General features: G+C 43.1%; 1 protein-coding gene across 2 annotated transcripts; it reads right to left on the bottom strand.

Moving 5' to 3' along the window:
* Window positions 1-7218: 7218 nt before the first annotated feature.
* On the bottom strand, window positions 7219-20219 carry LOC109733490 (hexokinase-3). Of its 2 annotated transcripts, XM_073511210.1 has the most exons (14): window positions 20075-20219; window positions 18916-18985; window positions 16966-17127; window positions 16847-16889; window positions 16649-16764; window positions 15930-16169; window positions 10082-10229; window positions 9835-10002; window positions 9378-9452; window positions 8813-8968; window positions 8616-8714; window positions 8406-8533; window positions 7894-7975; window positions 7219-7776 (listed from the first exon to the last, which is right to left on the bottom strand). In XM_073511210.1, the coding sequence occupies exons 1-14, from the start codon at window positions 20202-20204 to the stop codon at window positions 7384-7386; spliced, it is 2010 nt and encodes a 669-aa protein (XP_073367311.1). In that variant the 5' UTR covers window positions 20205-20219; the 3' UTR covers window positions 7219-7383. The 2 variants fall into 2 exon arrangements, with proteins under 2 accessions (XP_073367311.1, XP_020148303.1); XM_020292714.4 differs by lacking the exons at window positions 15930-16169; window positions 16649-16764; window positions 16847-16889; ... (1 more) ...; window positions 18916-18985; window positions 20075-20219 and adding an exon at window positions 13382-13914.
* Window positions 20220-25849: the final 5630 nt, after the last annotated feature.

Raw genomic sequence — 25849 nt, 5'->3', positions numbered from 1 at the left:
CGTAAGGGCCTTTAGTGCCGGTTCTGCAACCGGCACTAAAGAGTGGAGACTAAAGCCCCCCCCCTTAGTACCGGTTCGGCACGAACCGCCACTAAAGGCCAACCACGTGGCGTGAGCTCGCGCTGTGGTATGGGGGACCTTTAATACCGGTTGGTGTTACCAACCGGTACTAAAGGTTTTTAAAAAAAACTGAAAATTTTGGAAAAAAAAATTGAATTTTTTTCGATTTTCAATTTTCTGAATTATTTTATGATTTAGTCTCTAATCACCACTCTTAACTACTCAAGTGTGGATCACTCATTCCAAATCGTCTAACTTCCCGGCCGGTCACCCATCCTCTCACTCCCCCAGCCTGAGCACGCTTAACTTCGGAGTTCTATTCCCTTTACTTTCCAAGTCTGCACTTGTTATTTTCCTGACAAATGTAAGCTGACAATCCTATTAACCCTCGGCAGTTTAGCTTGAGCATTAGGTCACACGTTTCACCGTTTGAGTTTGAAACTATTATTCTAAAAAACAGTAATTATTTAGTAACACTAATATTTTTTGAATAAGTTTGAGCACAATTTGACCATAGTTTGACCAGATTTGACCAAAATTCAAAAAATTGAAATAATTATTTAGTAACACTAATATTCTTGAATAATTATGTAGTAACATTAATATTTCTTGAATAAGTAGTTTGACCATAGTTTGACCAGATTTAACCAAAAAAACTGAAATTTGAGCATATCTTTTTTTCCTTTTGGAATTTGAGGATTCTAAAAAATTGCAAACATGCCATAGGCCGTCAAAATCGTATGCGGATTTTCGTGCTGAATTTTTTATATATTATACTTTTTTTATGACATCGTATGCAAAAGTTATAGCCGTTTTACATTTTTCCTACACTTTTTGCAAAACATGTCCAAATTGAAGTTTTCAAATTTTCCAAACTAGTAGATGTAGTAATATAACTACCTCTCGAAGGATTTTATTTTTTGAAGTTTTTATCATTTTCTTTTGATTTTCCAAAACTGAAATGGCGATACACGTGGGGGGGTAGAGTTTGAAAATTGCCTTATAGTCCCGGTTTATGTCTCCAACCGGGACTATAGGTCAGACCCCTTTAGTCCCGGTTCATGGCACGAACCGGTACTAAAGGTTAGCCCTTTAGTATCGGTTTGTGCCACGAACCGGTACTAAAGGTGATCATGGGGCCCCGGCCCTGACGCCAGCCTGCCACCACCCCTTTAGTACCGGTTCGTGGCACGAACCGGTACTAAAGGTTCAACACAAATCGGCATTAATGCATAGCCGTTCGAACCGGCACTAATGGTACCATTAGTACCGGGCCAAAATCAAACCGGGACTAATGTGTCTCACATTAGGTCCTTTTTCTACTAGTGAGATGCTGGCTATGCATGTCGGCCGGGTATTCTTCCACCCTTCAGGAAAACAAGGTACCATCTCAACGAGTTCTCTGGTAGGAACTTTCCTAGGACTGCACAGGAGCTGTTTAATCTCAGACACTCCAGCCTTAGAGTAACTGTTGAGAGGGCATTTGGAGCTCTGAAGAATAGGTTTAAGATCCTGGATCAGAAGCCATTCCACCCATACTCCACTCAAGTTAAGCTAGTTCTTGCTTGTTGCATTCTGCATAACTGGATCCTCCAGTGGGGCTTTGATTAACACGTGCCTGAGGAGGAAGAGGTCGAGCCTGACGATGTTGTTAGCTCTGGCCATGGTGTGGAGGCATTTGGCAATGACGCTTGTAAGAACAAAAGGTTGGAGTGGGCAGAGGCAATGTGGCTTAACAGAGGTCAGTGCAGGATTTGAAGAAGAGGAAGAAGAAACAGCAGCAGCAGAAGCAGAGAAGAAGAGGAAGAAGCAGCAGCAGCAGAAGCAGAAGAGGAAGATGAAGCAGCAACACCGATGAACTATCCCCTATTTAGCCAATGGCTCTTAATAATTTGATCTGTCATTTGATTGTAGTTAGGATGAACTGTCATTTGTTTAACTAGCTGGCACTATGTTCAGATTGTGTGTGGTAAGGTCACCACTAGTTAGAAGTGGTGACAACACCTTATGCAGGTTCCAACCAAACACCATGTCATATGTGCATCTAATGCGATGCGGGCAACCAAACGCTGGGTTAAAAATGGTTGTCTCATGCAACTAGGGGCATGCAGGCAACCAAACCATGTGCATCTGGGGTTTTTTGGCCTGCATCCCCTCAAACCGGCTCAATAGAGCCAGGCTTGCCGGGCCAAGCTGAATCGGCAATGTAACCAAACACGCCCTAAGCGGCGCAGAAGTGCGCCGAACAGGACCTCCCGACGCGACCTACTTGAAGCAAGTCAAGCCAGTTTTCTCCGGATTATTTTTTATCGGAAAAGCTATTTTCCGGACGGCAGGAATTCTGCAACAGATCCGCACGCATCCGATGTCGTTCGTTTCAGATCTTGCGGCCGTGATTTCAGGGCGGTTTTTTTGGATCAAATAGATCGTGTGGGCGCATTTTTCTCGACCCGGGGCGATTATTTCGACGTATTGTTGGATCTTACGCGGCAGCTATTTTAGAAAGTTTTTTGGGGGGTCGATTTTAGAATGTTTTATTAGTGGGAAAGGAAATAGTGGCCTGATTTCCGGATTGTGATCACATGAGCAATTTTAGGAAGTTTTTCTAGTGCGACTTCAGGTTGACTTTTTAAGCAGAAAATAGCGAAAAAATTACTTGTACCAAGAATCGAACTCCAACCATCTACTTGTGTGTTCAGCAAGCTAACCAATCCAGGTACTATTACTTCTTGTTGTGAGTTAAAGTCAAAACTTGTTTTAATCTGTTGCTTTGTACTAATACCTAGACATTGACGAACATTTGCTCTATTAAAAGACTAACTAGCCTATGCACCGTGGCCTAATAACTGACATTCAAATACCAAACACTACGGTAACTCTGATATGAGGAAAAAATATACTACCGAACTTTTATGTAAATAGCATGATAATATAGGCTTCCCGACCTGATAACTTAGGTACAAACAACACGATAACTTTGCCTCGTGACTTTTTCGTTGAAAACAAATCATCGATAACTTTTGTGTAAATAGCATGATAATATAGGTTTCCGGACCTGATAACTTAGGTACAAACATGATGATAATTTTGAACCCGGGAAAAAAGATGTTAAAAAACATGCCACCAATAATTTTTGTGTAAATGACATGATAATATTGGCTCCCGGACATGCTAACTTAGGTACAAACACCACGATAACTTTGCCCCGGAAAAAAAGTTGTTGAAAATATACCACCGATAACTTATGTGTAAATAGCATGGTAATACACGCACGTGGGCCTAATCACTTGGGTACAAACACCACGATAACTTTGACCCGTGGAATTTTTTTGGTTGAAAACATACCTCTGACAACTTCTGTGTAAATAGCATGGTAATATACACATCGTGGACCTGATAACTTAGGGACAAAACACCGTGTTAACTTTGACCTAGGAAAAAAGTTGTTGAAAACATATCACCTATAACTTATGTGTAAATAGAATGGTAATACACACACCTGACCTGATCACTTAGGTACAAACACCACAATAACTTTGACCGGGGGGGGGGGGGGGGGGGGGGATTTGTTGAAAACACACCCCCGACAACTTCTGTGTAAATAACATGATAATATACGCGTCGCACACCTGATAACTTAGGGACAAAACACCGTGGTAACTTTGACCTAGGAAAAAAGTTGTTGGAAACATACCCCCAAATAATATCTATGTATATAGAATGGTAATATACGCATAGCAGAGCCGATAATTTACTTAGCCTAAACATGATAACTTTTGACCGAGAAAAAAATCCTCAGAACATACTAGCATGATCTAGTTTCAACTAACATGACATCTAGTTTTAAAGGTCTTGCCAAGGCGGATTTTTTTTTATGAAAATGAATTTTGAATCGGGCAGATGGTTTGAGTTACAAAACATTTCAAAGTTTTGAAATAGGGAGAATCTATGATGACATTAGGTTTTCTACCCCGTGTAACATATGAAAAGATGCCCTCAGTAACATATGTGTAAATAGCATGGTAAATTACACATCGCGGAGCTGATAACTCATGTAGGAATACCATGGTAACCATTTTGACCCTCGGGAAAAGGTTGTTGAAAATATATCCCGGTAAGTTTTATGTAAATAGCACTTTTTTACGCATTACAAACCTGATAACTTATGCACAAGCCCCGTGATAATTTTGACTCAGTTTTTTTTATTAAAAATGTACCACCGATAACTCTTGTGTAAATAGCACGATAATTTACACGCCACACACCTGATAACTTATATATGAACACCCCGATAACTATTGTTTCAGTTAAAATAAGTGTAGAAACATCCCCCGATAAGTTTTAGATAACTAGTATAATATGAGGGTCACAGAGACATCATGTATCCGTCCGCAAAAATTGTGCAATACAGAAATCCAAGGAAAAAGCTGGAGAAGCATGTTTCCTGTACTATTATGCATAGTAAACAAATGTCCAAAAATTGGTTAGTTTATTATTTGATTTGGTCCGACCGTTCAATTTAGTTGTGATGCGAATTTCTCTTTCAAACATGTACTCGAATTCTATAAGGAGACATATATGCTGAAACTTGTCTGACGTTATACGTAGTAGTAAAATACAAGCTAACGCATTACGACATCAAGATGAGAGCTTAGCGCGGGTGGTTGTGTAGTTAGGGATAGAAGCCCGAGGTCTTGTGTCGACTCCGTTTGCTTTTTGACACTTTTTTGCGTAATAAAAAAGCTGCGATGCGGGGGAGAATCGAAAGAAATCGCTGTAGCGCGAGAAAAGTTCGGTTGTTCGGATCTGTTGCTTAGGAGCCTAACGTTCGGAAGTTAGCACTGTCTTTTTTTATTTTTTTATTTTCTTTACTATTTTTTCTCATTTTTCTTCACCAGTTTTTTCGTTCTTTTTTCATTTGTTTACTTTTTCATTTTCTTTTTATCTTTGGTTTATTTTTGTTTCTTCTTTAGTTTTCATGCCTACACTTTTTATATGTCAACAACAATTTACTAATATACATTTAACATTTTTCAATACAAATTTAATATTTTAAAATATATGGACTCCATCAGGCCTAAGCTTTTAGCTTGGATACATAGCCTTCCTTAGACTTGTTTAGTTCTTGTAGGTAAGTTTGTATATATTTTCCCTCTCTTGTAATTAGTAGTTTTTTTTGTACTTTGAACTTTGAGACTGGGGCTGTGGGGCTTTTGCCTCACAGTAAATAGTAAAAAAAACTTAAAAATGCTTGATTAAGATTTTTTTTAATGCTATACTAAAAAAATATAACACATGGTAAACATTTTTATACACATTTAATTTTTCTAAATACTTGATTAACATTTTTGAAATACTTGTTCAACATTTTCCTAAATGCTTGATTAACATTTTTGTATAAAGATTATAGAAAATCATCATTTTTTTACTACATGGTCAACAGCTTTATACACATTTGACATTTACCAAATGCTTGATCAACCTTTTAGGAATACTTGTTCAATATTTTTTTCAAATACTTGACTAAAAAATTTATATACATGACAAAAAAATTAACATTTTTTAGTACATGATCAGCATTTTTCTACACATTTAACATTTTTCAAATGCTTGATCACCATTTTTATATACTTATTCAGAAAAAATTCAAATGCTTGATTAAAATTTTTAAAGTATAAAAAAAATTTGGGGGCATATTTTTAAAGTATAAACAAAATTTTAAAAATAAAGGAAAAACGAAACAGAAAACGTGGAAAAACAGAAGAAGAAAAAAAGAAGGCTGTGGCCTCCCGCGCTCCTGGGCCGGCCCATCCTGGTCTTTCCTACAGCGAGGGTTCCTACCTCTCGCGAAGGCGGGACATAGGGGTGCCCGTCTTGGGCAAGTGTTTATGGAAACGGATTTTGTCTGGGCCACCCTTTGGTCCACCCAAAATAAGGTCGACTGCGTCATTTAGCCCCTAGAGTTTTTAGTGGGTTTAATTTTGGTTTACTTAATTGTCTTTCTTTTCTTTTTCTCAAAAAAATATTGTCTTTTTTTTTACAATGTGACACATGTGGTAAGCAAATCAAACAATTTACCACCTGACACGTGTGGTAACCAATCAAAACTACTTTAAAAAATTGTGTAAATTTTTCGAGATGAAAGCTAGAGGATTTTGACACGTGTGGTAACCAATCAAAATTGGAGGAAATTATTTTCTGAGATGTAAGCTAGAGGATTTTGACTTGTGTAGAAGCGTTCCGTAAATTCTTGCCATTGCCTCGGATAGCTTGCGTGTAGCTCACAACATCAAGCAATCGCAGCATGCACATACATATCGGCCTGCAGAAAACGGCGAGCGAATGAAGAACATACTCCCTCTGCTAAGACAAGAATTTTGAGACGGAGGTAATACATTTTGCCATTTAAGCTAGTATATGTTACTTGAACGCAAGTTGGTGCATGCTAGGGCCGGAAAGAACACGGCCATGACATACTACGGGAAAAGAGAGTCACAAAAACAGTACTACGCATGATATGACCCGGCGAGCGCACTGCCTGGGAAAAAGACAATGCAACTAAGGCAGGACAAAATACTCCCTCCGTTCCAGAATATAAGGTGTATTGGTTTCCGTGCAAGTCAACCATTTGAAAGTTTGACCAAGATTATAGAACAAAATAGAAACATCTGCAATACCTAATAGATAAAATATGAAACTACCTTTCATGATTGATCAAGTGATATAAACTTTATATTGTGAATATTGATATATTTTTCTAAAAACTTGGTCAAACTTGCACTCGTTTGACTTTTGAAAAAACAAATACACTTTATATAAAGGAACGGAGGGATAACTGAAATACTTCAAAATTATCGCCTGGATGCCACACGGAAATTCTAGACACAAAGAGAAGAAAACATGAGGCAAGACATCATGCTTGTCAAAATTTATATGCAATACCCACCTCATAGGAAGCTTGGTGGGCAGCACCAGTATTTTCCTATTAAAATAATCAGTACTTCAAAATTCCAACCATTTTCCTTTGTTCCAAAGCGAAGAGAAAAAAAGGCAGCAGCAAACCAATTGCCAAACAATAAATACAGAAAACAAGAAATGCAACGGGCAGAACAATTGCCAAACAAGAGACAAGCAGCTAACCAATTGCCAAACAAGACATAGGAGAAGATATTTTTATTGAGCCAGAACGGGGAGACATCTCTGCACAAGACCCGATTTCATATATATATTATATGAATTATAGATATCAAACAATGTCCCTTTTTACATTTGCACAGAGGGCCAAGCTGTATCACCATGTCTCTCTGATCCACCACCCCCTCCCTATATGGTACCTCCTCCCCCTCCACCTTGTTGCTGTCTATTCGACGAATGCACCGCGGCCATAAGCGCAGCCCCGGTCCCCGGCCCATCCACCATCACCCGCAGCGTCACCGTCCGCGCCACCTCCTCGCCCAGGATCTCCACCAGGGCTTCGTCCAGGTACTCCTTGAACACCGGGTACTCCTGGTACAGGCTGCCCTCGATTGCGACCACCGTCTCCTTGGGCTGCTCTCTCATTCTTCCGCTCGAGGAGGCCGCGCTGGCGCTCCCGTCTCGGCCCAGCTTTTTCAGTATGCCCACGATGCCAGCAGCGGCGAGACGGGCAGCTCTGTGGGTCACGATGTCGCAGATTTTGACCACCAGCCTCCGGGTCTTCAGAGGGGCATTGGGGATCTGGAATGGGAACAGTCAAAAGATGAGGAGAGAGTCGCATGCCTTGGAAAAATACAGGACTGCTGTTAGAGCAGCTGCATGGGATTTATACACAAGGTGCAGCGGGGAAAAGCTTACCTTCAGGTGTTCTTGCAGTATCCTTCTGACTTCGCTCAGATCTTGTGAATCGTCCTCGCAAATTGCTGCCAGATATGGTGTGCTGGAACACACAGTAAGATGAGATAAATGCCACTATTCAAAATTAAAATACTGAATTAAAAATGCAGCTTAATATCCAGAGTCTCGGTTAAGCAGATAAGCAACAATGTAACACGGGAGAAATATTCCAAGAAATATTCAGCTAATTGTAACACAGACTATTGGGTCGAAACTGGTAATGGTAAGTGCTGACAAGCTACAAAACCAGGTAATCCTATAACATTGATATGGAGAAATATTCAACTGATATTAAGCAAACATTTCATGCATGGTTTATAAGGCAGTAAAGCAACCTAAAGCGAGCACCACCCGCTCTGACGCTTAAGCAACGCCTAAGAGACTAAAGCAGGCATATTTCTAAGGCGCTGCCACGGCGCCTTACCGCTTAAGCGTCTGAAGCAGGACAAGGATTTCGTGTGTGGAAATACTACCTCAAAATAAAAGGGGTTGACAGACTTTCGGCACCATCACCAAAAATGTCTGATTCTTGGGCCATTCTTTGGAGTACCAGTCTTGCAATTTCCCCAAGGTAAATACCTGAGATCATTTTCTCAAAGCCCTGTATCACAGACAAGCAAGTTACATTGTATTAACAACACTACAAAGATGCAATAAGATTGAACTTTGCATAGCCTACTTACCTGATCATTGCGATTTTGTGTCTCGTCGTCCAAAGAGATGTCATAAGGAGTTCTTGGCAAATGTGATGACCAGAAATTTCCCCATTCCATGTTAACTACCTGGTGCATAGAATGCTTTGTTGTAAGAGACTTGTGTTTCAGTTTATACAATAAACTATGTATAAGCCAATTACAGATAAAGCAGAAAAATAACATACCATTCCTCCAGAGTTTGTAGGAAGACCCTGGGACTTGATAATTGCATCAATGCGTTCGATATAGCAAGCGTTGGTGCCAGCCCCAATGATCACAGCAGCCACTGTATCCTTGTAATAATAATGCCCTAGAGCTAATGTCCCCACAGTATCATTGACCTAAGTACAAAATTAATATAAAAGATTAATCATTTAAATGTGTGACAATGTACAGATATTTTCAGAAATACAAGAAGCATAACAGAATCCGTGCTAATACATGTAGCTTTGAGAATGAAAATATATGACAGCAATTTTTTTGCATAATTACTTTAATCCAATTAATATTTTGCCATCCTAAAATATAGAACTGTAAAAGGAAGGCATGGCATCGGGCAAAGATATTTTTGGATTTTAAAATGCTTCATTTGCATTTGAAAGTGTATCTAGACAAAAATTACATGTAATAGCACGGGTAGTGGGCACACAATAATCATAAACTCAGCAAGTCAGTTATCTGTGGTTTTCAGCTGAATGAAAGCACGAAAGTAACTAAGTATTAAGCCAACAAAAGTTGGGTAAGACCTACCAGTGCAGTAACTCGCATATTTGATCCACACCTAGCAAGCGCCTCATCTAAGCACTGAGAGACATCTTTCCCAACCTGAGGATCCATGGTTCACATGAGTTAGAAATGAACATTTCAAGAACAAGTAGACAAGTAAATATACACCAAAAGAAAACAACGTGTGATTCCGGAAGGATGAGAAATAAAGGGCTAATCATAGGTGTTGATACCAACAACCATTGGAAATTTACATGTGTAAGTAAACCCCCATTTTCCATACAGAACATACAGATATTAACCAGAATAATTTCATAAACTACTCAATCTCATCAAGACCATTTTAACAACTTTATCATCCTATTATAATCACTAGAGACATTTACCAATATTACAACTTCTTAAATGATGTAGGACTGGATGGATAACATGGAAAACAACATACAGGAAGGTATTATTCTGTGCGGGAAAAAAAACTTACTGTGTCTCCAACTGAAAACCCCTTAGTCCACCTAATTAATGACCCTGAAGAAACTGAATTCTGTCTAACAGGGAAAGAAAATGTAAACCCAAGTGGCTTTTGGGCATCTTTTCCATCTTCTCTTTCAACAAAATTCTTGAGTGTCAAGGCAACAAAGTTGAATAAATCCTGCAGTTGAATTAATCCTCAGAGACATGTACCAAATACATATCTTACAAACATAGAAATAATACATCAAGACAAGTACCTGACTTGTGCCCATCAACTCCTCAGGGATGGCATGAGTTTCAACCCTCTGATTAATAACGGCTGTAGATCCAACATCAATTTCAACCCTCAAGACTCTAAAGTCCATTCCTCCAAGATCAATGGCATAACATACACCTTCTTCATCCCTGTCAAAGTGCATTACCATAGAAGATTCAATGTGACTGTTGAATATGCAAAATGCAAAAGAGAAGGGGGCAGAAAAGCTATTGGCATTATGAATAATATCTCTCCATTGGTCATAGCATATTTAATAAATGAACCATTGCAACTTCGAACAGAGTGCCAGCAAAGAGAAGCTCTATTTGACGGGAAATAATCCAATTGCTGAACCATTCAGAAGAATAATAATTAAAACATAGTTTGTAGCTGTGTTTGGTTTACGAAGGATCGTAGAGAGAGAAGTGTTTGTGCAGCGCAAGCCATTCAATTCAGTAAAGGGAAATCAGACGTGCTTTACGCAATAAACCGATCATGCCACACCATCCCATGGACTAGGTCGTGCAGCTGGGACACGTCAAGTGCTAGCTAAACGCACGGAAATGAAAAACACAACAAAATCGTGTTCTCATGCATCAGAAAACAGAAAAAACGCTAACTGAAACAACCTAGCGTCTATGCTGCCATGGCAGAGAAAACAGCCTGGAGTGCCGCCATGGCTCAGTCATTCTGTTAACTGAATGAACCAACACGAATGAACTATCATCCCAACATCTAAGCATGCAGAGACACCTTCATAGCAGATGAAACAACCTTCATGGCATATGTGCATCATGTGTTAGCTGCCAGCACACCTGCTTACTGCTCACGCTCTGTGTCGACTGTTGTTACCAGACTAATGTGTAACAGTAGACTATTAGGCAAGATGCTACAGTTGGCTCATCAATGTCATAAAACGTGTTCAAATATTTACATGTCAGATTTGCAAACCAATATTGTACCATAGTTAATTAGTTATTCTGTTTCCAGAGAGGAGATGGGTGGGGGTTAATACACACTGCAGTGATTAAGGTCTGAACTAACAAAATGAAGAGGTTTTCCAGGTGTACAGTTGCTGTGTGGTCCAATGTGCAATTATACATAAAACATGAACATGCTTAAACAGGTCAACACACTGATACATGGTCACTAAAGAATAGTCAAAGAAAGAAAAAAAATAGATGTCCCACATTGATGTTTTAGATTGCTTCCCTATGAAGAAGTTTTATATATTTTCAAATATGATTTTGGTCAAATATTAGTCAATACTATATTGCTTCACATTTCATAGGACACACATCTAGCGAGGAAATACATACTAAAAGGTTTTATATATTCTCAAGTATGATTTTGGTCAAACATTAATTAATACTATCGCTTCACATTTCATAGCACTCTACATCTAACAAAGAAATACCTACCAAGAAGTTTCCCTGTGAAAGAGTTTTTATATTTTTTCATTTTCAAATATGACTTTGGTCAAATATTACTTCATACTATATGATATTGCTTCCCATTTGACAAGACACTACATCGAGCGAAGAAATACCTACTAAGCAGCCACACTGGCAATGATCAAGAAACATCAAAGAACTAAAATCCAAATGTATGACAGAAACAAAAGTACAAAAGGCCAACCAAAACCAATGTGGATCTGTCTGTTGTGCAGTTATAGGTTCTACCAGCAGGCCAAGCTGTTGCAAGTGCAACAATCCAATAAGCCACCGATCGCAATTACGCCAAGACAAGAACAAGTTTGGTGAACAGCTTAATGAACGACGGAGCTCGGTTTCTGTTTCGGCCTTCGCCGCACCACAATGCTTGGCCTCAAATCAGATGAACGAACCCCAGAACAGCACAGCCTTGGACCTTCCAACTCCATTACGTCTTCCTTCTACAGTAGAACACAGAGGAAGGGAAAAAAATCTAACAAAAAAGGATGTGATTCGACACACAATCGACAGGAGATATTCTCCCAACTAAGAGCGCGGCCTCCCAAGCAATGATTCTCATCTGACAGAGAGCGTCACCGGCCACATTGCGATTGTGGAATACAACCTGGCCTGTGAACCCAATGCCGGCCCGCCGGCCACTCTCAAGTGTTGGTAGATTCATGTACTAAAGATGCCCCTTTATGGTGGTCCGGGCAACAACCCCGCCCGCCATGAATGCAAGCTCAAAGCAACAGGGGGCAGTGCATGCCCCAGGCAGCAGCGTACGCACCCACATGCCAAATTCTTGGCATCTGGCATATTGATTAATTTCGCCCCAGAGCAGCATCAACGCCACGGCATAGCACAGCAGGCGGCATCATCAGGCAGGCATCAAAACTAAACGAATCCTTGCAAGAATGGCGATTGGAAACAGAGCTTGCAATCCAACGCAGAGACAAAGCAACAGATGGATGCCGTTCCAAGAAGTTGGAAGTGGCAGCATTGTGGACTGACGACGCAGTGGCGAGGAATTGAGAAGGCGGGTGGGCGGATGCGCGCGGCATTATGCGGAATCGAATAAAGAGTGGGCATTTCCTTTTCTTTATGAACACAATAAACATCAGGGGAAAAAGTAACGGCCCAGGTGCGTTTACTGTTGGGGGTGAATGAACGCGTCGGAAAGGCGGATGGGGTTGCGACCCGGATACGTTTGGCATTCCACAACAGGGCCAGACATGGCCGCCGAGCAGGAATCGCAAAAGGGGGGAAAACAAAACATGTGAAACCCATCCGACTTAGCAGCAGCGGTGTTCAGACCGACGGCCAGCCCATCCAGAGGATGGCTGGCAGTGGAAAACCGAACCAATGCATATCGCTCGGTCAGAACTCGACGGAGAAATCTCTGAAGTGGTGTGCGCTCGCGGCGGCGGCAGCTCGTCTCGCGTGAAAGAAAAGCGTGAACCACGGCGGAGGGAAGGGGCGAGAGCCCCGGCGAAGGGGGGGGGGGGGGGGGGGGGTGGCCACATTCGCATGCGGAAAAGCGGATTGGCGAGGCGAGATTGGAGGGCATGATCCAACCACCGGAGGGAGGGAGAAAGAAAGAAAGCGTTGGTTCAAACAGATAAAGATGGCACGAACCAAACCAAAGGCTTTACATGTTTCCTTTTTTCCGCTCCGCCGAAGAATCACACCGAGTTGTTGTTTAAAACCAAGATAAAAGCAGGGACCAAGAAACCCGAGAAAAGCAGCGCGAGGAATCGGCAGGAAGGAAGCGGGCAAAGGAAGAAAAAAAGGCGGCGGCGCCGGCCGGAGCAGCAGCAAGGGAGGGGAGGGGAGGGGAGGGGAAGGAGGGACCTTGGGGGCCGTACCCGTTGGGGAGCGCGTCGACCAAGGTGAGGAGCATCTTGAGCTTGCTTCCGCCGTCGGAGGCGAGCCCCGCGTGCATCTCGACGACCATGGCGTCCACCACCTGGCGCAGGCGCGCCGGCGGCGTGGCGCAGCCCTCCTCGAACTCCCGCAGCAGCGCCACCGCCCGCCGCCAGCGCGCCCTGGCCGCCACCCGCTGCGCCACCATCACCGCCGCGATCGCGCACGTCACCGCCGCGCACCCCGCCGCCACCCCGAACCCCGCCTTCCCCATCGCCGCCGCCGCCCCCTCCGCCGATCAAGCCGCCATCCTAACCCCTCTCCCTCCCCTACCAACTGCTGCTCCCGCCCGGCCACCGACCACGCCGGAGGGAATGGCGAGGGGGGAGGATGGAACAGGGCGGGCGGCGGGCGGCGGGGTGGGGAGTAGTCCGGTCCGGTCGGGTCCGGTCCGTAGTGGGGGTGGGGCAGCGAAGGGGAAAGGAGACGGGAGGCGAGAGAAAAATAGAAAATCAGGGGAGAAACGAAAGCCAAGAGCGTGGCTGCGGCCTGCGTCCGCTTTTATTTATGCCGGGGACAATCTTCCTATCCCACCCTCGGCCTTCCTCCATATTGCCAATCCGCCCTCCGTCCATGTGCGCTTCGGTTTCAATTTTTCGAAATCTTCTTTTTGCTGCCTCCCCTTCTCCGGTGGTTTGACCCGCCGCCTCCCCTCCCATCCCCGGTCCGTCGGGTTTGGGTTTAAAATAAAGCTGCGGATTTGCAGCCCTGATGGCTTTATTTTTTAGCCCCATCTCGTGGCATGGGTGGCCAAATTTTGTGACCATGGTTTTTCTTTCTATATATATTTCATTTCCATGTATCATGTGATCCACTTACGTTAATTAACTTGCCTTTTGCGTCACTTCCATATATCATCAATTCCATGATTTACGTACCATGCATGGCATCCTACATTAATTTGTTATTTTTTGGTATGTTTAGATTATTTTCTGTACGCATTTGATCGTGAATCGCATCACATCCCACATTCTTTGTTATTTTGGTAGGTTTATATTATTTCTTGTACACATCTGAGCATCAAGATAAAGCTGCGGATTTGCGGCCGGGACGGATGGCCTTTTTTATTACTCCATCTCATCCCATGGGTTGCACATTTGTGACTGTGGTTTTTCTTTCTTTTTCCTATCTTTGGAAATGCAATGGCTTCAACACATCACTCTCAAATCTTTGTCTCAATTAACATGCGGTGCTCGAAATAGCATGGTGCACCTCGTCAGCTCTAGAGAATGGATGTAGACATGTGGCAACCCAAAAGCTTAAATCCTTTTCTTAAAGTCAATCACCGAGGAGAGTTTCTCCGCTTGAGAACATTGCTCCGGACGAAAGAACTTGTTGTAACTTTTAACGTTCGTTGGTTTTGTTGATGATTAATCTCGATGTTACAGTGTGTTATCTCGGCAAAAAAGATTAAGTTTTTCATCTCTGTATGTTCCCTGGGAAAATGAATGAGAGCACAATCCAGCAACAAAACGACCCTTTGCTTACCTTATTTACAGCCGTGCAATTTTACATTTCAATCTGGCGACAAATTAAAACATACCGTTCTCATATATAGCGATGTGTGGTGTTAGGTGGCTTCGTAATTTTGGTAGGCAAAGTGTTTGGGCACAAATATAAAAATAATCACTAAATTGGCTTACGAATCTTCGAGATAATCACGAATAGTTGCCAAAAGCTGATGAATTTCAATCTTGCTGAAACATTGTGTGCCTAAGCAAAATGGTGTAGGCATTTGAAGATGCCAACCAAGGAGCCAAGTTTTAATATTCTTTTATTTAACGATGAGTATTTCTCCTATATTTTTGCCTACACGTGTTGTACTATGTTATCTACAAAGACATCGGTTCTAATAAATCATTGGCATGTCAAATATGATAAAAATATATAGTGTTTCTTCTATATTTGTGCAAAAGGTTAGGGTGTTTTTACATTTTATAAAATAATACAACGACATTATTGATGAGAAAATCCTAAACAAAAAGCTTACGCAAAACATTGATTTTTGTAAACAGAACAAAATAAAACTTAATAGCGCACGCCAGCTACTACCAACCCAAAAGAAAATCAATCATAAAAGGGCAACAAAGCAGCATCGCTCATTTGGCGATGACGTTGCATCCTTAACAATGCCAGAAAGCCATGAACCACGACAAAGCAACCTGGACGGTACATGACGCAACGACACAAAAGTGGCAGCTGCAACAATTACTGGCCTTGCCAGCAAGCCATGAACCACGACAAGGCAACCTGGACGGCATATGACACAATGACACAAAAGTGTCAGCTGCAACAATTACTGGCCTTGCCCGAAAAGGTGGCATGACATCCTCAACAATGCCAGCAAGCCATGAACCACAACAAAGTAACCTGAACGGTACATGACACAACAACGCAAAAGTGATAGCTGCAACAATTACTGGCCTTGCCCAAGATGGTGGCCTTACATCCTCACCAATGCCAGCAAGCCGTGAACCACGACAAACCAACCTGGACGGCACATGACACAACGACACATAAGTGCCAGCTGCAACAATTACTGGCCTTGCCCGAGAAGGTGACGTTACATCCTCAGCAATGCCAGCAAGCCATGAACCACGACAAAGCAACCTGAACGGTACATGACACAACGACACAAAAGTGACAGCTGCAACAATTACTGGCCCTGCCCGAGATGGTGGTGTTACATCCTCACCAATGCCAGCAAGCCATGAGCCACGACAAACCAACCTGGACGGCACATGACACAACGACACATAAGTGCCAGCTGCAACAATTACTTGCCTTGCCCGAGAAGGTGGCGTTACATCCTCACCAATGCCAGCAAGCCATGAACCACGACAAAGCAACCTGGACGGTACATGACACAACGACACAAAAGTGCCAGCTGCAACAATTACTGGCCTTGCCCGAGATGGTGGTGTTACATCCTCACCAATGCCAGCAAGCCGTGAACCACGACAAACCAACCTGGACGGCACATGACACAACGACACATAAGTGCCAGCTGCAACAATTACTTGCCTTGCCCGAGAAGGTGGCGTTACATCCTCACCAATGCCAGCAAGCCATGAACCACGACAAAGCAACCGAACGGTACATGACACAACGACACAAAAGTGCCAACTGCAACAATTACTAGCCTTGCCCGAGATGGTGGCGTTACATCCTCGCCAATGCCAGCAAGCCGTGAACCATGACAAACCAACCTCGACGGCACATGACACAACGCCACATAAGTGCCAGCTGCAACAATTACTGGCCTTGCCCGAGAAGGTGGAGTTACATCCTCACCAATGCCAGCAAGCTGTGAACCATGACAAGGCTACGTGGACGGCACATGACACAATGACACAAAAAGTGCCAACTGCAAAAATTACTAGCCTTACCTAAGAAGGTGGCATTACATCCTCAGTAGTGCCAGCAAGCCATGAACCATTACTAAGCAACCTGGACGGCACATGACGCAACGACACAACAATGCCAGCTGTAACAATACTGGCCTTGCCCGAGAAGGTTGCGTTACATCCCAGCAATGCCAGCAAACCATGAAGCACGACAAAGCAACTTGGATGGCACATGACACAAGGACACAAAAGTGCCAGCTGCAACAATTATTAGCCTTGCCTGAGAAGGTGAAGTTACAGCCTCACCAATGCCAGCAAGCCATGAACCATGATAAAACAACCTGGACGACACATTATACAACAACACAAGTGCCAGCTGCAAAAATTACTGGCCTTGCCCGAAAAGGTGGTGTTACATCCTCAGCAATGCCAGCAAGCCATGAACCACGGCAAAGCAACCTTGACAGCACATGACACAACGACACGAAAGTGCCAGCTGCAACAATTACTGGCCTTGCCCGAGAAGGTGGCATTACATCCTCACCAATGCCAGCAAGCCATGAACCATGACAAAGCAACCTGGACGGCACATGACTGATACGTCTCCAACGTATCTATAATTTTTAATTGTTCCATGCTATTACATTATCTGTTTTGGATGTTTAATGGGCTTTACTAAGCACTTCTATATGATTTTTGGGACTAACTTATTAACCCAGAGCCCAGTGCCAGTTTCCGTTTTTCCCTTGTTTCAGTGTTTCGCAGAAAAGGAATATCAAACAGAGTCCAAACGGAATGAAACCTTCGGGAGAGTTATTTTTGGAACGGAAGCAATCCAGGGGACTTGGAGTACACGCCAGGGAATCAACGAGGAGGGCACGAGGCAGGGGCGCGCCCACCCCCTGGGCGCGCCCTCCACCCTCATGGGCCCCTCGTGGCTCCCCTGACCGACTTCTTTCGCCTATATATATATCCATATACCCTAAAAACTTCGAGGAACAAAATAGATCGGGAGTTCCGCCGCCGCAAGCCTCTGTAGCCACCAAAAACCAATCAGGACCCTGTTCCGGCACCCTGCCGGAGGGGGGATCCCCCACCGGTGGCCATCTTCATCACCCCGGCGCTCTCCATGACGAGGAGGGAGTAGTTCACCCTCGGGGCTGAGGGTATGTACCAGTAGCTATGTGTTTGATCTCTCTCTCTCTCGTGTTCTTGAGGTGATACGATCTTGATGTATCGCGAGCTTTGCTATTATAGTTGGATCTTATGATGTTTCTCCCCCTCTACTCTCTTGTAATGGATTGAGTTTTCCCTTTGAAGTTATCTTATCGGATTGAGTCTTTAAGGATTTGAGAACACTTGATGTATGTCTTGCGTGGGATACCCGTGGTGACAATGGGGTATTCTATTGATCCACTTGATGTATGTTTTGGTGATCAACTTGCGGGTTCCGCCCATGAACCTATGCATAGGGGTTGGCACACATTTTCATCTTGACTCTTCGGTAGAAACTTTGGGGCACTCTTTGAAGTACTTTTGTGTTGGTTGAATAGATGAATCTGAGATTGTGTGATGCATATCATATAATCATGCCCACGGATACTTGAGGTGACATTGGAGTATCTATGTGACATTAGGGTTTTGGTTGATATGTGTCTTAAGGTGTTATTCTAGTACGAACTCTTGAATAGATCGATCCGAAAGAATAACTTTGAGGTGGTTTCGTACCCTACCATAATCTCTTCGTTTGTTCTCCGCTATTAGTGGCTTTTGAGTGACTCTTTGTTGCATGTTGAGGGATAGTTATGTGATCCAATTATGTTATTATTGTTGAGAGAACTTGCACTAGTGAAAGTATGAACCCTAGGCCTTGTTTCAACGCATTGCAATACCGTTTGTGCTCACTTTTATCATTAGTTACCTTGCTGTTTTTATATTTTCTGATTACAAAAACCTATATCTACCATCCATATTGCACTTGTATCACCATCTCTTCGCTGAACTAGTGCACCTATACACTTTACCATTGTATTGGGTGTGTTGGGGACACAAGAGACTCTTTGCTATTTGGTTGCAGGGTTGTTTGAGAGAGACCATCTTCATCCTACGCCTCCCACGGATTGATAAACCTTAGGTCATCCACTTGAGGGAAATTTGCTACTGTCCTACAAACCTCTGCACTTGGAGGCTCAATAACGTCTACAAGAAGAAGGTTGCGTAGTAGACATCAATGACACAACGACGCATAAGTGCCAGCTGCAACAATTACTGGCCTTGCCCGAGAAGGTGGCATTACATCCTCACAAATGATAGCAAGCCATGAACCACGCCAAAGCAACCTGGACGGCGCATGACACATCGACACATAAGTGCCAGCTACAACAAATACTGGCCTTGCCTGAGAAGGAGTCGTTTGTCTGTGCTAAAATCGACAGATCTCAGGTAGGGGGTCCCGAGGTGTAGGTCTAGGAACAATGGTAACAGGGTACAAAGGGAGACGGTGTTTTACCCAAGTTTGGGCCCTCTCGGAGAGGTAAAACCCTGTGTCCTGCTTTGATTGTATTGATGTGACAGGGTACATAGTACAAGATGATCTATCTCGAGATCGTATTGAAGGAAATATGCCCCTAGAGGCAATAATAAAGTTGTTATTTTATATTTCCTTATATCATGATAAATGTTTATTATTCATGCTAGAATTGTATTAACCGGAAACTTGATACATGTGTGGATACATAGACAAAACACTGTGTCCCTAGTAAGCCTCTACTAGACTAGCTCGTTGATCAAAGATGGTTAAGTTTCCTAACCATAGACATGTGTTGTCATTTGATGAACGGGAACACATCATTAGGAGAATGATGTGATGGACAAGACCCATCCGTTAGCTTAGCATGTTGATCGTTCAGTTTTATTGCTATAGCTTTCTTCATGTCATATACATATTCCTTTGACTATGAGATTATGCAACTCCCGGATACCGGAGGAATACCTTGTGTGCTATCAAACGTCACAATGTAAGTGGTTGATTATAAAGATGATCTACAGGTATCTCCTAAGGTGTTTGTTGGGTTGGCATAGATCGAGATTAGGATTTGTCACTCCGAGTATCAGAGAGGTATCTTTGGGCCCTCTCGGTAATGCACATCATAATAAGCCTTACAAGCAATGTGACTAATGAGTTAGTTGCGGGATGATGCATTATGGAACGAGTAAAGAGACTTGTCGGTAACGAGGTTGAACTAGGTATGAAGATACCGACGATCGAATCTCGGGCAAGTAACATACCGATGACAAAGGGAATAACGCATGTTGTCATTACGGTACGACCGATAAAGATCTTCGTAGAATATGTGGGAACCAATACGAGCATCCAGGTTCCGCTATTGGTTATTGACCGGAGAAGTGTCTCGGTCATGTCTACATAGTTCTCGAACCCGTAGGGTCCGCACGCTTAACGTTCGATGACGATTTTGTATTATATGAGTTATGTGATTTGGTGACCGAATGTTGTTCGGAGTCCCGGATGAGATCACAGACATGACGAGGAGTCTAGAAATGGTCGAGAGGTAAAGATTCATAGGTAGTATGATGATATTCGGACACCTGAAGTGTTCTGGGGGTACCGGGTACATATCGGATCACTGGAAGGGGTTCCGGGCATCCCCCCCGGCAACTACATATGCATTAATATACTATTTTATATGATTTTTGGGACTAACCTATTAACCTAGAGCCCAGTGCCAGTTTCTATTTTTTCCTTGTTTTAGAGTTTTGCAGAAAAGGAATACCAAATGGAGTCCAAACGGAATAAATCTTTCGCCATGATTTTTCTTGGACCAGAAGACACCCAGGTGACCTGGAGTACAAGTCAGAGGAGCCTCGAGGTGACCACAAGGGTGGAGGGCGCGCCCAGGGGGTGGGGCGCGCCCCCCAACCTTGTGGGCCCCTCGTAGCTCCCCTGACCTAATTCTTTCGCCTATATATATATATATACTCTTATACCCCAAAACATCCAGGGGAGCCATGAAACCACTTTTCCACTGCCGCAACCTTCTGTACCAGTGAGACCCCAGCTTGGGGCCTTTTCTGGCATCCTGCCAGAGGGGGAATCGATCACGGAGGGCTTCTACATCAACACCATTGCCTCTCTGATGAAGCGTGAGAAGTTTACTTCAGACCTACAGGTCCATAGCTAGTAGCTAGATGGCTTCTTCTCTCTCTTTGATTCTCAATACAAAGTTCTCCTTGATGTTCTTGGAGATCTATTCGATGTAATACTCTTTTGCGGTGTGTTTGCCGAGATCCGATGAATTGTGGATTTATGATCAGCTTATCTATGAATATTATTTGAATCTCCTCTGAATTCTTATATGCATGATTTGATATCTTTGCAAGTCTCTTCGAACTATCGATTTGGTTTGGCCAACTAGATTGGTTTTGCTTGCAATGGGAGAAGTGCTTAGCTTTGGGTTCAATCTTGCGGTGTCCTTTCCCAGTGACAGTAGGGGCAGCAAGGCACGTATTGTATTGTTGCCATCGAGGATAACAAGATGGGGTTTTCATCATATTGCTTGAGTTAATCCCGCTACATCATGTCATCTTGCTTAATGCGTTACTCTGTTCTTATGAACTTAATACTCTAGATGCATGCTGGATAGCAGTCGATGTGTGGAGTAATAGTAGTAGATGTAGAATCGTTTCGATCTACTTGACACAGACGTGATTCCTATATTCATGATCATTGCCTTAGATATCATCATAACTTTGCGCTTTTCTATCAATTGCTCGGCAGTAATTTGTTCACCCACCATAATAATTTCTATCTTGAGAGAAGCCACTAGTGAAACCTATGGCCCCTCGTGTCTATTTTACATCATATTAGTTTTCTGTCAACTTGCCAATTTCTGTCACCGTTCCCTGACTTTGCAATCTTTTAATTTTCGTTGCATAAACCAAAAATACCAAAAATATTACTTCTCGGTGGCGCAAAACTTGGAGTCGAACTCGTGTTGCGGGAGTCTAGAGTCATGCTCCGGATCCGGCGGCAGATCGCTTTCCTGGGGGGGGGGGGGGGGTGGTCATTCAGGACGGATTCAACAAGGAGCTACTTTGGACATGCTAAAAAAGATTGGGATAAATTGGAACCTTACAGGACAGTTCGGATCCATAGTACATCTGCCTTCTGATGACCTTAGACAAGTGCTCGGCGGTGACCGCCGTCGTGGTAGCGATACGAGCAGGAGCAGCCGCACCGAAACCATCAGCACCACTCGTCCGCATTCCCCCAAATGTCAGCGCCACGCGAGGGAATTTGGAGGCTATGTAGGGACTTGGGGGAAATGGGGAAACTGTGGGGATAAGCTAACGGTCGGGAACTACTTACGGCACTATATGTTGTATACGGCACACTGTTTATACATGTCGTTTGTGTTAGGTATAACAACGTCACACACGATTTCCGCACCAAACCGTGTGAGAAGACAACGTAGGTGAGACACGATTGCCGTTATATAACCGTATGTGATGTACTACCCTGTACATATAATTGTGTTACACTGATACCGTGTAAACAACCGCTCTGCGGATATCCGTCAAAAAATAAAACAGCCGCTCTGCATCTAGAGATGGCGGTGGCGGCCTAGGCAGCGGCTACCGGAGAAGAGGTCAATCCTCGGTTGGCGGGCGGTGGCGGCGTCATAGGAGGTCAATCCTCGGTCTGCGGCGGGAGAGAGGAGGAGCTCAACCATCGAGGTCGGCTGCGGCGTGATTCGAGCACATCCATCACGGTCGATGGCGGGATAGTGGAGGTTGAATTTCAGACGGCAGCCACACTAAGCTTTGCTCCTCGACCCTGCTGTCTCGGCGTGCCGCCTCACCGCGCTTCTCTGTCTGCTAGGTGGAGGTCGCCGCGTGGCTAATTAATTAAGGTATTCTTTTCGTGAGTGGCTTAATTAAGGTATTCAATTCCTAAAGGTAGTGTTGTACTAGTACTCTGCGTATAAATTGAGTGGCCATTAATTTTTGTCATTGCATGTCTAGATAACAATATGGAGCGCCCTCAGCAATTATGAAAATAAAACCTTGTGATTTATGGACGCATCTTTGGGCAGCAGTTAATTCATGTATTAATGTTGTTGTTTTGTTTTTGTAGCGACCCGACCCGAAATCAATCAAGTCTCTGTGTATCTGTACCATCCCAAGATCATGCTGGCACACACAATACAATGAATATACCAAAGTGCAATCACACATGCTTTATTACATCGAATCTCATATAGAGTCTTTTTTACAATAGAATAAATTCGGCCAAAAGCCAACTCGTGAGATAAACTACCGCGGAAGACGTAGACGATAGTGAGTCCATCCGACTCCATAGGGCAATCATCAAGCGTAGAGCGTAGCCTCACTCCTGGTCAGAATAAACCTCTGCAACATAAGATGTTGCAGCTGTGTAGGTCAGCATTTTGAATATGTCGGCAAGTCACAGAGAGGAAAAAATAATAAAATGCTATCACTATATGCAGTTTTGGCTGTGGGGCTCTAAGTTTAAGTTTTTGCAAATAGCAAATTTTTTCCCTACAACAAAAGGACTAGATTTTAATTACTACAAAATATTTGTTGTTAATGAGATGGTTCTGCCAACCAATTCTCACATCCCAAATTATTAATAAACCCACTCATTATAATTAATTGTGTTGAGGCTGGCTGATAGTATCATCTCCGGTGCTCAAGTTGTCCATAACCGGGGACACAACTAATTGATTAGATTGTTACTCTGCAGAGTCTTGTACACTTTACCCGCAAGATCCGATCCCTCCTGTTATGTCCTCGCACTGCCTGGTGTTTGAGAACGGGACGATCAAAACATGGTCTTCCAAAACGGTCCTCCGGCCGAAAGTCAGTGCTCATCCAATCCTACCGTTCGTCTACTTCTGCTAGCAATATGACCAACCAAAGTCTCGACTAAGGTCAACCAAGCCAGAGCCCATAATGGCTTGCGGTTGCACACATAAGCTTTCCGGCCTTGAAGTATCCATCCATCTCTTTGAGCCTGGGTGGCATTCCGTCGGGATGATCACAGGTAGATACCAGGATTCCCGGGCATAACCATGATAGATATCAGGCTGCCAGATGCTTTCCAATCCACCCAGAGGTATATTGAGTCCTTGAAGTCTTGAAGTCTTGAATCATCATGCAGGTCTTGAATTATTTAACCTCACAACACTTCTGAATCTCACAACCAAACCTCATCAACTAAAGCATAGCAAATATGAAGTACGTCCCTTCCCGAGCAATGGTAACAGGGTGTTGGGTCTCTCCTACCTCATGATACTACCTCAAGTTCAATGCTCACTATCCTACTATTCATGGTGGAAATAAAACTACTTATGCAATAAAACATGGGTACTGGAAATATATGATCAAAGTGAACTTGACTTCTTGACGATGTTGAAACTCTAACGCTTCATAGACACAAGCCTCGCACTCCGGGAATTCTATTCAAAGCAAACAGTAAAGACATAAGCATACAAATATGCAACCATATTAAGATACCAACAAGCTATCATACTTTACACATAAACAATCATACAAAACCAAAGAAAACCAAATGGGGCTAGAAAGTGGACTTTGAGCAACTGGACTTGAAACCTCTAGAAGATCTTCTCATCCCAAATAATTATTCTAATGTGGGTTTAATTAAACCATGATCCCCGGGGCTCTCATGGAAATAACAATTTGGGAACCTATGATCCTCGAAGGCTCTCATAGGTGGGTTAAATTGGAGGTGGTCCAATTTAACAATAGGTTAATTAAAATGCAAAAAACAAAATTTGGCTAGTGAGTAGAAGTAGGACAAAATTGGCTTTATGCAAAATAATCCTTAGAGCTATCCACTTGTTATATCCTTGCATGTAGATGATAGGTCTGTTTTCATACTTTGGGTGTGACTTGCCAATACATTCAATGTATTGACCCTTTGTGGCTGCAACGTTTCATGTTGCAGATCTTTCAGACGAAGAGTAAGGTGCGATAGGTCGTTGTTCTGCACTCAGTTTTGCCATGGAGTTGATGGACTCATTTACCTTCGAAGCTTCCGCAATTATTTTATGTAGATGGCCTTTAGCCATATTATTGTAATAAATACTCTTTTGAGGACCTTGATGTAATAAAGTGTGTGATTGAACTCTGCTATAATTCCTCGAGTACTGTGTGTGTCAGCATACCGATCCAAGGATGACACTTAAGCACAGAGACTTCGATCCATTGGGATCGGGTCACTACAGTTTTTAATTACCATTCGTGTGGTGCAGATGGAACGATCTCGGTGGATGAAGAACCGGAGAACCGCATATTTTATCAGTGGTATGATAGAGTTCATTAATTTGGCTGAAAGTACAAAGAGGATAATTGGTGATGCAGATTACATCTTGTGTCAATGTACTGATTGTGCCAATATAGAGTCACATGAAGTTGTAGATGTCCAGCGGCACTTAGTCTCTTGGGGATTCATGGATGGTATACAGGTTGGACCAAACACGATGAAGAGGAGGTCATGGATGAAGATACCCAGGGCTGCGAGATGCCAAACCCCGATCAATGTCACATGGATGTCGAATCTAACATCGGGGCAGAGGCGTCAAGCTATCAATGGAACACCAGAAAGCCGAAACACCCACTGGAAAACCAAGAAGTCGACGTAGATGACGATGATCTTGATATGCCAGATTTTGCTGCTATGATTGCAGATTTCGAGGGCCCACAAAAGGATATGATTGGGTACAAGGATCAACCAACCATTGATGCGAACTCCAAGAAAGAATTGTATCCATGTTGCAAAACAAATACTCCAAGTTGAGTGCCACCCTGGCACTTCTCAGATTTAAAGCAACAAACGGTCTATCAAACAAGGGCTTCACAGAGATGTTAGGTATTTTCAAAGAAATTCTTCCGGAAGATAATGTGCTCCCTAGAAGCACGAATGAAGCGAAGAAAATTGTTTGCCCATTGGAACTTGAAGTACAGAAGATACACGCTTGTTTGAATGATTGTATATTGTAC

This window comes from Aegilops tauschii, chromosome 3 (assembly GCF_002575655.3).
Source record: "Aegilops tauschii subsp. strangulata cultivar AL8/78 chromosome 3, Aet v6.0, whole genome shotgun sequence".
Classification (NCBI taxonomy): domain Eukaryota; kingdom Viridiplantae; phylum Streptophyta; class Magnoliopsida; order Poales; family Poaceae; genus Aegilops; species Aegilops tauschii.
The sequence above is the reverse complement of the archived record's forward strand: the minus strand, read 5'-3'. Positions and strand labels throughout refer to the sequence as shown.

Bases quoted from the DNA above. Each gene is read 5' to 3' on its own strand.
- LOC109733490 (XM_073511210.1), bottom strand. From the start codon at position 20,204: ATGACCGAGACACTTCTCCGGTCAATAACCAATAGCGGAACCTGGATG. The intron at 18,986-20,074 runs GTATGTTACTTG...TTCTTCTTGTAG, and splicing joins CGTTATTCCCTTTGTCATCG to ACGTTATTGAGCCTCCAAGT. The intron at 8,969-9,377 runs GTAGGTCTTACC...TTTTGTACTTAG, and splicing joins ATATGCGAGTTACTGCACTG to GTCAATGATACTGTGGGGAC.